This window comes from Tyto alba, unplaced genomic scaffold (assembly GCF_018691265.1).
Source record: "Tyto alba isolate M040663 unplaced genomic scaffold, T.alba_DEE_v4.0 Super-Scaffold_40, whole genome shotgun sequence".
Taxonomy (NCBI): domain Eukaryota; kingdom Metazoa; phylum Chordata; class Aves; order Strigiformes; family Tytonidae; genus Tyto; species Tyto alba.
Genome location: NW_024881316.1, coordinates 18,728,758 through 18,742,206, shown reverse-complemented (window position 1 = coordinate 18,742,206; position 13,449 = coordinate 18,728,758). Strand labels below are relative to the sequence as shown.

General features: G+C 39.2%; 1 protein-coding gene across 3 annotated transcripts in view; it reads left to right on the top strand.

Annotated features, from left to right (window-relative positions):
• The window catches only part of COL19A1 (collagen type XIX alpha 1 chain), a 177,702-nt gene that overhangs the window by 127,621 nt on the left and 36,632 nt on the right, over window positions 1-13,449 (top strand). For all 3 annotated transcript variants that reach the window (XM_033002791.2, XM_042803595.1, XM_042803594.1), the window contains one exon: window positions 9,258-9,311. In XM_033002791.2, coding sequence (XP_032858682.2) covers window positions 9,258-9,311 — 54 coding nt within the window. The remainder of the gene's footprint in view (window positions 1-9,257; window positions 9,312-13,449) is intronic.

The window sequence follows — 13,449 nt, the reverse complement described above, 5'->3', positions numbered from 1 at the left end:
AGCAAATATCACTTCTCTCTTCAGGAAGGAAGATTGTGGGAAACTACTGGACAATCAGCCTCACCTCAGTCCCTGGAAATGTGATAGAGGAAATCATCCTGGAAACCATTTCCAAACACATGAAGGACAAGAAGGTGATTAGGGTAGTATGCATGGATTTATGAAGTGGAAATTATGCTTGAACAACTATATTGCCTTCTACAATGAGCTGGCTAGCTTGGTGGATGAGAGGTAAACAGTGGATGTTGTAGACCTCAACTTTAGTAAAGCCTTTGTCACTATATCCCATAACTTCATCTCCTCAACTTTATAGACAAGCTGGCAAAGTACAGGGTAAATAAGTGGACAGTGAGGTATATTGTAAACCAGCTGAACAATTGGGCCCAGAGGGTTGTGATCAGTGGTACAAAGATCAGTTGGAGACAAGTCACTAGTGGTGTACCCCAGAGCTCAATACTGGAAACTGTACTGTCCATCTTCATTAACAGTGTGGACAATAGGACAGAATGTAGCAGAGAACTGGGGCAAGAGGAATCACATGAAACTCAACAAGGGGAAATGCAGACTCCCACATCCAGGGAGGAATAACTCAGGTATCAGTATACACTGGAAGTAAACTGGGAAGAAGATTTGTGGATAAGAACATGCTGGAAAACAAGCAAACCATGAGCCAGCAGTACACCCTCATGGGAAAAAAACAGCTAACAATATCCTGGGCTATATTTGGAAGAGCATTGCTAGCATGTCAGGGGAGATATCCTTCTCCTTTGCTCAGCACTGGTGAGGCCACATCAAAGAAGAGATGGATTTACTGAAGTGGGTATAGGACAGGGCCACAAAGCAGATTAATGGGACTGGAGCATCATTCATAAAAGGAGAGGCTGAGAGAGCTAGGACTCTTCAGCCTGGAGAAGAGAAGACTCGGGGAGGATGTTATCAGTGTGTATAAATACCTAATGTGAGGGTGTGCTGGGTTTGTGAGTGGCAGGGTTTCTGGTAGAAGGGGATGGGGCTACAGCAGTGACCCCCTGTGAGAAGCTTCTCAGAGCTCCCCCTGCTCCATGTGAGACTAGTCTCTGGCCAAGGCTGAGCCAATTAGTGATGGTGGCTGCATCTCTGTGATAATGTATTTAAGAAGGGAAATCTGGGAGGAGGAGTTGTAGTTGTGAGGAGGAGTTACAAGGAGAACATCTGTGCAGATACCAAGGTCAGTGGAAGAAGGCAAGAGAAAGCAAGGGGAGGTGCACTAGTGTAGAGCCCCACTGCAGCCCATGGTGAGACGGCAGGGCTGCCCTTGCCCACTGCTCATGGAGGTCTGTGGTGGAGCAGATGCCAACCTGCAGCCTGTGGAGAACCCCACACTGGAGCAGGTCACTGCACCTGAAGAAGCCCAGGACTCTGTGGAAAGAAGAAGCACCCACTGTTGTAGCTCAGCGCTGGGATGATTGCAACACATGGGGGTGACCCACGCCAGAGCAGCTAGGGGAATGCTGCAACCTGTGGGTGGGACAAAGAAAGTTTGTGGAGGACTGCCTTCCATGAGAGGGAAATCACACTGGAACAGGGGAAGAATGTGAGGAGTTCCCCCCAGCCTGAGGAGGAAGAAGCAGCAGCACTGACTGCACCTCCCCATTCCCTGTCCCTTGTGCCACTGCAGGGGAGCAGGTAGAGATATAGGCAAGAAATCTGAGCCCTGGAAGAAGGGAGAGGTGGGGAGAGAAGGTGTTTTTAAAATGTGGTAATGCTTCTTACTGTCCTTTTCTGTCTGTTAAATGTTGTTGTTGTTAACATCTAAATTAAATTTTGGGGTTTTTTTCTTCCCCTAACAAGTCTGTCTTTTGCCCATGACCATAATGGGTGAGTCATCCCTCTCTGTCCTTATCTCGATTCCCAAGCCTTTTGCTTTATTTTCTCCTTCCCAATGCTGGGAAGAAGGGAGGGAGTGTCTGCATGGTTCTCAATTGCCCCCTGAGCTCAAACCACAACAGAGGGAATGAAGAAGAGGGAGACAGATTCTCCTCAGTAGTAGCCAGTGACAGGACAAGAGGCAAGGGACATGAATTAAAAACCAGGAAAGTCCATCTGAACACAAGAAAATGCTTTCTTATTGTGAGGTTGGTCAGATACCGATACGGGTTGTCCAGAGAGGTTGTAGAGTCTACATCTGTGGAAATATTAAAAAGCCAAGTAGACACAGTTCTGGACAACTGATCCTGCTTGAGGGAGATTGTACTAGATGATCTCAAGAGGTCCCTTCCAACCCAGATGATTCTGTGATTTTTATTTAACTAGCTCTACCTTATTCTGAGTATAGCTGCCAACAACTTCATTTTTATGGATTAATAGGATTTTTTTTTAATGTTTCATATGTATTTAAACAGACTGATTCTTCCACCATGGTGGTTTCCCTAGTTCCAGTGATGAATTCAGTTCAAACATTTACAAACATTTCTGTGATACCACAGCCATGCTCTTGTCTCTATATTCCTTGGGAAGATGCAGGTGTCTTAAAGTAAATATTTTTTAAATAGCTTCCTTATTCCCAATTGTAGTGTTTATAATACCAAATACTTCACTTAAGAGGAAGTTATTTTAGCATTATCTTAGTAATAAATTAAACAACTCATAAAACTGAGTCCTGTGGGTTGTCACATCTAGTGTTTCAGCTTTGGCTTCACTAAAATTATGTATTTGGAGGGACATTGTGAAACTGCAGTATTTGCTTTATGTTAATAATCAGTTTGCTCTCTGAGATTACAAGTTTTTCTAATCAAATATGAATAAAATTATTATGACACAGGGGAAAATCTTCCCAAGTAAATAAATGGGTGGGGAGTTGTTAGATTATCTTATCATAATTATTTAAAGTGACTTCAAAATTAATGTAATTTCAGATTGCATCTATCTGGTTTATATAACTTAAATATTTATTTGACATGATTTGTTTTCTAGTTCAGTGAGTAAATGTACTCAACCAATTGTAAAACAAGCTTTACAGAGCAATGATAATTACTGCATAGCAGGTGAGGATCCTTGCACAGCGCAAACAACATTATTCACAGCTACAGCTCTGGAGTTTTAGAATCTCTTTTAATCTTCTCAGTCCGTCCTGACTTTGATGTAAGTTGTTTTTAAGTATGCAGAGCTCCAGTCTGATTTTATCTTTAAGTTGGAGTGCTGTATATTCCTTCACTCAGGTATTTAACAGTCTAAAAATGGTTGACATAAAAGAGGGAGATAATTTCCAGTTTTTCTACCAGAATGTCTCTACCTTAAAAGCTAAGTAAATAACCAGTAAGGTAGGATACAACTTAAAGGAAATATATATATTTTTCCCACTTTGGCATTTAAAAATTGGATGAAAAAGGTTATAATTTAGAATGTTAAAGGCAGATTTGTCAGCTAGAAAATAGTTCTATGATTTTTTAAATTTTGATATTTTCCATTGAAGAAATTAAAATCTAACTTTTAATGGAATAGCAGAAAATGTTTCAATTTTAAGATCTCATTTATAATTTTCAGGCTCCCTTCCAAATACTCTGTTATCAATATTTCTTTTAATGTCTCTTAGCAAAACGTATAGCAACAGGAATAGCGATAGGAAATTATTTCTCATAATTAAAAATTAAGATGTTCATCATAAGAATATCTAAATGTAGTTGAATTTAAAATGTTCTTTTGTGAATATACTTGCACAATTGTGATTAATTTTGTGTAGGGATTTGTTGGCAAAATAGGTTGTGACATTTCACTTCTTGGCACTGCTATGCCTGTTTAAGGACTTTCTTTGATGTTTGTTAAATGCATTTGAATAATATGATATAGTCTGGCTAGGCACTCCCTTTTAGCATTTTATTAATACCAAAATAAAGAAACTAGAGTTTATTGAAAATGATTTATAAAATTGGAAAGCCTAGCTTGAGTGCAGGAATACTTCTGCATTAGCAAAGACTCTTCTAGTGACTTTTCTTCCAAAACAGGGGATTAGGGTCTGAGTGCTCTATTCTTCTGTGAGCTGTGTTTCTGTGAAAGGCTTTGGTGGGATATAAGGGACAAATGGCTTAGATTCTTGCCTTCTGGCCTTATTTCCTCTGAGTTTATTCAGGTTTCACATTTAATACAGAGGTTAATTTGTAATACATGGGTTAGCATAATACATCCTCAAGGCCAAGGTTAATAGGATTGAAGAAGGAATTGTACATTCAAGTTCTAATGCTGTATTACTGAAGTTAAAAAGGTTTCATTGACTGCAACATAGATTTCCAATTTAAGAGAAAGAATAGCTAAACTATAAGATTTCTAGGAATGAAAAAAAAAAAAAAAAAAAAAAAAAAGACTTGTCCAGTTTTGACACTACTGAAGTTAATGACAGAACTCTATTAACAGCAGTTGTGCAGCCAGGTAGTCAAATGTCAAAGCCCTCTTTAAAAATTACCAAATTTTTGGCTAAATGCATGATGGAAAATAATGACTCTGTATCCAGGCTGTGCATTTCTTGTAGATTTGTAATCTTCACTTTGTGATGTGCCACATAGTTGATTGGGATCCTGGAGAACTGTCTCCTGTCCCACAGCCAGTCAGTAGATGTGCACTGTTGAGTAACTGGGTTGGATGGCTGATTGCTCTGAATTTTGTGATTAATTATAATCTTCTGTTTCCAGTTAGCTCTTGTACTGAGTTACTGATAGCAGCCACATGATGTCTGCTTCCATTCCCCTAAAATGGCAGTCTGGCAAGCTTTTTCTGGTAATGGAGCAGAGAACTGTCACTAGCTTTGGGCTGGGCTGCGTTTCCCCTGGGTTAGAGTTGGTTAGAGCTTTGCAAGCTTGAGGTGAGCTGCCAGGAGCACTGGGTTGTGACTACAGAGAGAGAGGGAAAACTGGGAAGTTTATATGGACTAGGTGCATCAGCTTAGAGGACTGAGATAAAGGAAAGCCTTTTTTCTGTACTTTGAATTAACATAGGCACTGGGACTTGTCTGGCTGCTTCATGGCAACTTTGAGCATCTGGAGAAATAGTCTTTTAACTGCCCAGAGCTCCACCTGCATAGCTGCGTTTAGGTGCCCAAGGGGCTGGCAGGGTGTCTGTGATTTGGGCACTCTGAGACAAGGGTCTTTCCTTTCCACCTGCCTCCTGATTTAGGTATATCTGTCCCTTTGTCAGTCTGGTTTTGAAGATTATTCAAGAGAATCTTAGTTTAGCTTGGCAAATGAGTTACATAAGCCCCATTAATCTTGCATAATAACTACAGTAGTTAAGACTTTAAAGCCTAGCTTCCTACTTTCTCTAGAAATAGTTCCTGTTTTGAAATGTGATGATGTGTTTCAGGAACTGCTAATTAGCAGTTTCCCTTGAAAATTCCCATGGGCTTATTCTAAGAACTTTTCCCTTCGTACTCAAGTGTAGATTCTTTAAATTATTAATTCCATAAATCATGTCAGCATTCCTACATAACTCTGCTCAATTTTATCCTAAAATAATCCGCAGCTTATTTTTAGACACTAGGATTAGTGACCTTACTCTTCTATAGTTAGAGATATGCAAATATATGGATGCAACACGATACAGCAGGGGATTACAATATAGACTTTGAATTCTTGCATTATGTGTTGGACCTCCAGCGATGCCCAGGGGCAGCAGTCAGAATCAGAGCACAATCTTATGGAAGGAAGCACAGAGCCTCTCCTCTGAACAGCTTCCCATCTAGTGTAAGGCAAAGCCCGTCAAGTCATTTTGATTAACAGAAAGGGCGAAGGAGGAGAGGAATAGAGTGCAGTTGACCGTGTACTTTAGCTAGGCACTCAGCTGGGTTTTGCTGAAGCATATAATTTCTCATTTATTTTATTTTTATATTTTGTCTTTTTTGCCCCTAACCAAGCGCTTGTTATTTGAATGATCTGTGTGTGTATCATAGCTGAAGTTTGTCCTATAGAAAAGAGGAAGGTAGCCGACTGACCAAATCAGTTTGAGGGCAAGCATTTTGTGAGTCAAGGGGGCAGGATACAATATAAGTAACAATTAGACAACTTATCACATTGATTATCAACAAAAATATATGTAGCACAAAGAAAATAACAAGCATATGTTTCGGTTTTCTTTTCTTTAGATATTATTCTAATTATCATTAGACAACTTGTTGACACCACTTATCTTTTTGAAGTCAGTGTAGGTGGTATTGCATTTTTAATTTAATTAAATGAAGTATGTGATCCCTAGAACATTTATTTATTTTTTGAGTGGTTTTATAACTTCAATACTTCCTCAGTGAACTCAACTAGATAAAGGTAATGGGCTTCCTGTGCTGGCTGCCTGCCCCTCGCACAGCAGTACGGCAGCGGGTGCAGCTTTCATGGGGCTGCAGAGCCGCTTCTGAGCAGGAGATGGGAGCTGTGGCTCTCTGCTAAGCCCACTCTATGAACCAGAGAGGACACCAAGATGTTTTTCACTTCTTTCTTGCCAGAAGGAAGACTCAGAATCAAACTGTAAATATTTAATCACAGTCTGGCTCATGGTCTGCTCAAGGCAAGGCCATAGTGGGCTTATCAAAAACATTCTTCTAATTGTTTTAATTATCCTAAGCAAAAACATAAACTACTTTTCTCTACTTACACTCTTACTACAGTATATATTTTATTTTTTTTCCATACTGATGCTGGGAAGTCATAGAGAAGCAGCAGTGCTAGCAAGCAGTTGGAGCTGTGTGTATCCGTAACATTTAAATCTCAATCTGAAAGGCACTTCTGAAAGGTAGTGTCCCTTTATGTTTTGTGTGTTCAAATATCAGACAGTTTAGAGGGGTGCTTGTAAGTTAAAAAAAAAATCAAGGACTCTTGTTCCTGTACGTGTTCTGGTAATTAATAGCTGACAGTGAAAAATAATTACCCCCAATTCTAATTTTTTTACCTGATTTTTCAGAAAGTTTGTCAAGTTTTGGCTTTGCAATATGTCATAAATCATATTTTAGCTCATCTTGTAAATAGAGATAAAATTGCCTTCCCAACATATTCCATGTTTTCCTGTGTAATTAACACCTCGTTCACAGTTGTGTCTGCCAGTCAAAGCCCTGCCTTCTTCCCCCTGACACTTCCTTGATACTTTGTTTAGACTGCTGAGATTTTAAGTGTCATCCTCTAGATACTTTAAATAAGTCCAAACAGGAAAAGGAAGGTGCTTCAAGAAGTCAACAGTATAGATCATTATAACCCAGAGGGACTATTTAAAAAGTATGAAGCAATTTATCGTTGTTTATTGCTTACATCATTATCTCTCAATCTGTTTTTCATACTTTCAAAGGAAAGTTTACTGTTTTTCAAAAAAAGTCAGGAAATACTAGTTTCCATCTGTATTTCTGAAAGAGACATCAGTCCAAAAGTCCAAATCGAGCTAACAACAGCTCCGTTTGCTTGTGCACATGTGCCTTTCCCAGTACTGTGCCCTCTCTGAGGCCAGACAAGCTACTCGGTTGCCCAGTGAACTGCATCAGTGAACTGATGAAAGTCCAAACCAACTCTGTATTTTTGTGGGCTATCCTTAGCCTGAATGAGTTCCCAGCTCTGGCTCATCACAGGGCTGCGTGGACAGTGTTACCAACACAGCAGAGGATGTGGGTGGGTGTTAAGGGACAGTACAGCCTTGAGCCCAATATAGTCACCTAGTACTGTATTTTGATTCTGAAAATTTACCCTGAGCTGCCCTAGTTACAGCCCTGCATGTGCGAGCACTGGCAGGATTAAACAGCCCAGCACACAACATATGTCTCAGCTAGTTAAGACCAGAGAATTTGGCACTCCAAATATGCTGAGGTCTTTGGTCTTTTTTCACGCTGTCCATAAAACACACTGACTGACCGAGGACCTTCGTAAAACCATGGTGACAGTGCACAAGTTCTGTGGCAGAGTCCCGTGGGTAAAACACATCCCCACAGTCCTTCAGTTCTTCCTTCAACTCACAGTGCTCCAAATCCCTACCCCCCTGCCTCTCAGGACAGTCCCTGGCATCTAGGCAAGAGTTTACCCTGGTGAGCTGCAGGGTGTGAGGAAGAGGGGGTTTCCACCCTAACTGTCATCATCTCGTTTCCACTCTCATAGTTCAAGATTAATGAAGGACAGAACACGAGAGTGGTTTCCTCCAGAACAGGGCTTTCGTCTGTAAAGAGTGAAGCTAAGATTTCACTTTTCTGTTCCTTAGATTACTTCTGGAATTTACATGAGATTGTCATTTAATAAAACACAGAAGCAGGCTTAGAAGTAGGGACCAAAGTTTACAGAAATACTCCTATGTGTTAATTGTGAGCTGTGTAGCAACAGTTTTCATTTTTTAACTTACTAAGCCAAGTTTTCACCAGGACATCCTCCTAAATGCTTTTTGTTAATTTACATTTGCATATGCAAGGAAATAATTTAGTTTTAATGGATATAACACGCTTTTTTTTTTTTTCCCATCGCACCTAGATATTAATTGTTCTCAGCTGTTGTTTATTAAAAATGTGCATCAGATTTCAGCTTGGAAATAAAGATGTAAATTACTTCCATTTTTATGTTGATCTGCCTAAAAAAAAAAAATTTAAAAAAGCATATGTGAAAACAGCAGTTGTTCAATCAAACTCTGTACTGAAAATTTGTAATACTTATATGTGCATGTTTTTCAGAATCCAATCGGAAAGTCTCACATTAACTTAAGTAGACTTTTATGGACCTTAAGTTTTAATGCACATGATTCTGCATGTGTATTATATACACAGATGGCGGTAATTGCACAATGAAGGTGAATTGTTTTTGCAAATAAATCTCTGACTTTTCTGCTTGTTATCACATCCTGGAGAAGAAGGGTATGGGTGTTTGTTAATTGGGTTATATTGTACATATGTACTTACTGTGCAAGGCAGGGTGACTGCTGCAGCACAGTTTAACATCCCAAGCTCTGTTATATTCAGATAAAATGTAATTTCTTTACACCGCATCAAGATGCTCCATTTATAGGCCTATCAATGTGCACTCACATTTGAGACATAGCTTTAAAATGTGACAGTAAACGTTACAGTGATACAAATACAGTTTGTCATAATTATTAAAAACAATCCTAAAAGTACTCAAGTTAGATAATGTTACAGTGACTGATACAGAGTATTAATTTTGGATAGTTTTTGAATTTTTTGCTAATAAGCAAGGCAGCAAATCTTTTCTTAAACAAAACTCTTATTCCAAATTAGTCACTAACCGTAGCATTCATAAACATCTGTTGTTCTTTCTTGTTTCCAGGGAAGACGAGGCAAACCAGGCCCCCCGGGAAAACCAGGGCCACCAGGACCTCCTGTGAGTAACTAATGAGGGAAATGGGAAATTTTCACTCTATCCTGGAACTTTGTTAGCATTTTTATAGCAGGTTACCTGATCATAATTATAGTTGAAAACAATATGTGTTTACTCTGCTGTATCAAACAGCTGCTATTGCTAGCCTTTTGACAGAGCAAAGATAAGAGGACTGGGTCCACAGATACGAAGGACTACACAGGAGGGAAGGAACAGATGCGGTCTTGAGCAGAGGAAGCAGAAATTGTCTGGCATTTCAAAGAACGACTGTCCATGTATGCCAAATGTGAATACTGTGCATTCATTCACTTTGCAAAATGCGTGATGCTCTGTAGAAGATGGGATAATTTCTGTCTCAGAGGGATAATTTGAAAGATGAAGGACTGTGTGAAGCATGTGCCAACTGTCTGAATGGTGGGGAGGATTATACCCAGCACTGGAATGAGCACTCAGCTGTAGTTCAAATGAGTTTACTGAAGAATTAAAAAGATTAAGAAATACATGACTCTATGAAAGGATTTGTAATATGAAGACCTAAAGCATTTAGCTCAGATCTAGGAGGTTTGGGATTTTTTTTTTTTTTTTTTTAGTGATACGTGATTTCAAATTTGGAGTCAGGCATGGATGTATATTAATCTAGAATGAATGCAGACTTCCTTTGGTAGAAGAAAAATTTGTAAAATTACCTATATATTGTGTTGTAAAAATGCTGTCATGCACAAATACAAAACAGCTATTTGTTTGTAGCTTAAGTAAATGTGTACTGCTTTACATTTTTAATATCCAACATGAATTTCCTAATTCCTTTTTCTGCTTACCAGAAATAGGTAAAGGCCAGCAGTTTACACATTAGAACATTTGATTCATATGCTTCAACCTCACTGCAAGGGAAAACTCCCCTTGTTTGTAGAGAAGAGGGTAAAGCACTGCTGCATGAAATACAACGACTAAAGTGAAATAGATGTCATTTACACTCACCTAAAAATAAAACTGCATAAATGTTATGTTTTCCCCTTTTTCGTTGCAAAAGTTTTTCAGAAAGAGGAGTTGATGAAGTTAATTTATCCTGCATAAAACTAAATAGTTAAAAATCGCTCCCTCTCCCTCTTCTCCCCTGCATATAATGATATTAAAGCCTTGCTCAGTTGAGTCTTTTGTACAGTTTGGGCTTCCGAGTGCTGAAACAGCACTGCAGACTGCAGGAATCTGAACATTGGAAAGAAATGATGCAGAATCTTTCTTAATACAAATGCCAAAAATGACCTTTAAAATAAAATTTAAAAAAAGTCAAACCATAGCAGAGGTCAATGTTAGACCTAATCTACTTAGCTTTTTGTGAACCAGTGAAAAGCTGTTTCTCCATTACAGATTTCTGCCGTCATAGATTTGCTGGCAGGTCAGGCTTGTGAAGATGTATGATAGACATACCAGAAATCTTGAGTGGAAACTAAATTGCACCTTTGTTACTGAGACCTATTTCAGATTTTCTTACAGCGTATGGAACACTCAACTTGATTAGCATGTCAGTATCCATACACGGAGCTCTATATGGGTACTGTAGCCTAGCACTACATTTCAAAAAAGCATTTTTCAAGCAGTCATGGCCTAAATATTAGCTAAAAGTATTTGTTTCTGATACAACTATATTCATGCAGTCCTTACTTTGGATACAACCCCACCAGCATCTTGTGTTCCTCTGCCAAGACTGAGAATATAACGCACAGAAAAAGCATTTTCTAAAAGCAGTAATGACTGCTAATGTGCATTGGCAGTATCCACACATTTAAAGTGCTACAGCTTGTACATACCAAAAAGACTTTAACATGATTCATCATTCCTGCTCTCTTTTTCAAGGCTCAAACCACATTAAATTTTGCTATATTGTGCTTCCAGTTACCCATTCTCTTCTAATAGTAAGTAGTGGCAGCTTCCTCATGCACATGAGTATATATAGAAAGGCCTTTACTTTGGCCTTTCCAAAGTGTAACAGAATTATACCTGCAGGGTGGTTGCTGTCAAATTTGTCATATGCAGGGTACAAAACTTTTAACAGGTTGACTGAACATTTAAAAATTAGACTCTCCACCAAAAGTAAGTTTGGTGTTTAGTTGATGTCTAAGAATACAAAATTTGTATTTGAGAAAAAGGAGTTTCAGTCATTAATTGTTAGGGTGGCTGCAGTACACACTGATTGTTTGAAATTATTAAATTTACTTAATTTATTTATCAGTTTATGCCATGACATTAAGTATTTAATTTAGGTATCAGAATAGCAGGTGTTCAGTAATGACAAAAAATCCTGTGAGAAGGAAAGTTCTGCCTCCTTGAGGAAGAAGTTGATAAACAGGGTACAATACAGGGTATAAAGGATAGTCTTAAAAATGACGTGTGCAGGGAGGGATTATGAGACTATATTCTGAATAGTCAAAAGGGCTTTAAATTGGACACTGCTGAGTGATGTGTGTTGTGATTTATTAAAATAGTAATTTTTTACCTGCTTGTCATATGACAGCATTTAAGACTTTTCTAACCCTCTCTTAATACCTCATCTTTTCTTTTTTCTTCCTAATCTAATTTCTGGGATTTTTTTTTTTTCAGCTGAATTGATGTTTGTAGTCAGTTTCTAGTCCCTTAACATCATCTGCACATCTTGGGTTAAAAACCCGAATTGGTGTCAGAAATATAGATTGATTGGCAACTGGTGATGAAACTACTCTGTTAAAGTGGAACTCTCTATGCAACTTCCTCCAGATATCCATTCTTTTGTGCCATTTTTCTCTTATAGAATCATAGAATGGTTTGGGTTGGAAGGGACCCTAAAGATAATCTAGTTCCAACCCCCCCTGCCATGGGCAGGGACACCTTTCTTTTCTGTCAATTTTTCCCTTTGGAGCAAGTCTTGTGGCCACAAAAGACAAGGAATCCTTATGGATTTTTATTGATGGGTTATAAAAAATATTTCTGTAAACCTACCCAGATGATGATCCTCCTTTGAGTATTTTTTAAAGTTTATTAAAAAGTATAGGCTCTTAAAGTGTTCTGTTATTCCCTTCTAGTTCAGAATTCATGGGTTTCATCCTTGATGTCTAATGTTGGTTTTGAGTACTGTTCTGTTATTTCAATACTGGAGAGCTAAAATGTGTGCTCACGCTTGTCTCACTCCAGCAGGTAACAATTTATGCTGAAAACAGGAATCCAAACAGGTTAAGTAGAACAGCAGCTCCCTCTAGTGCTTTTTGATCCCTTCCCCCCTTTTAAGAGCCTAAGGAGCAGTTTAAAGCTTCTGTTAAATACCCTTATTCATTTCATTCTGAAAATTATGATTGTGAAATCAAAATCTCTACCCTTCAAATGTATTTCATACATTTTCTTGCTTGCATTTTATTCTAAAGTCTTCTGAAAGAGATACTGTCTTTCACATGCTGTTACTCTACTCAGCATGGCTCTTCGTGGAAATTAAAATGCTGATTTTATGAAACAAAAAGAAATACTATGATGGTAGGATGCTGTGAGGTTGCAAATACAGCATTTTGATCTGACTGGAGAACTGAGCTGATACCTTTCTTCAGCCATAGGTGCTAACAAAAATATATACAGGACTTAGCAACACAGAAGGGGTTACCAGCAGACCATAGCTCATTTTGCATATGTATAAACATAGAATGTTTTGGGTTGGAAGGGACCATGGGCAGGGACACCTTCCACCAGCCCAGGTTGCTCAAAGCCCCGTCCAACCTGGCCTTGAACCCTTCCAGGGAGGGGGCAGCCACAGCTGCTCTGGGCAACCTGTGACAGTGTCTCACTACACTCACAGTAATGAACTTCTTCATTGTATCTAATTGAAATCTACCCTCTTCCAGTTTAAAACCGTTACTCCTCATCCTGTCAGTACACTCCCTGACAAAAGAGTCCCTCCCCATCTTTCCTGCAGGCCCTCTTGAAGTCCTGGAAGGCCACTATAAGGTCTCCCTGCAGCCTTCTCTTGTCCTTGCTGAACAACCTCAACTCACTCAGCCTGTCCTCCTAGGGGAGCTGCTCCAGCCCCCTAATCATCTTCTGGCCTCCTCTGGACTTGCTCGAGCAGGTCCATGACCTTCTGATGTTGGAGGCCCTAGACCTGAACACAGCGCTGCAGGTGGGG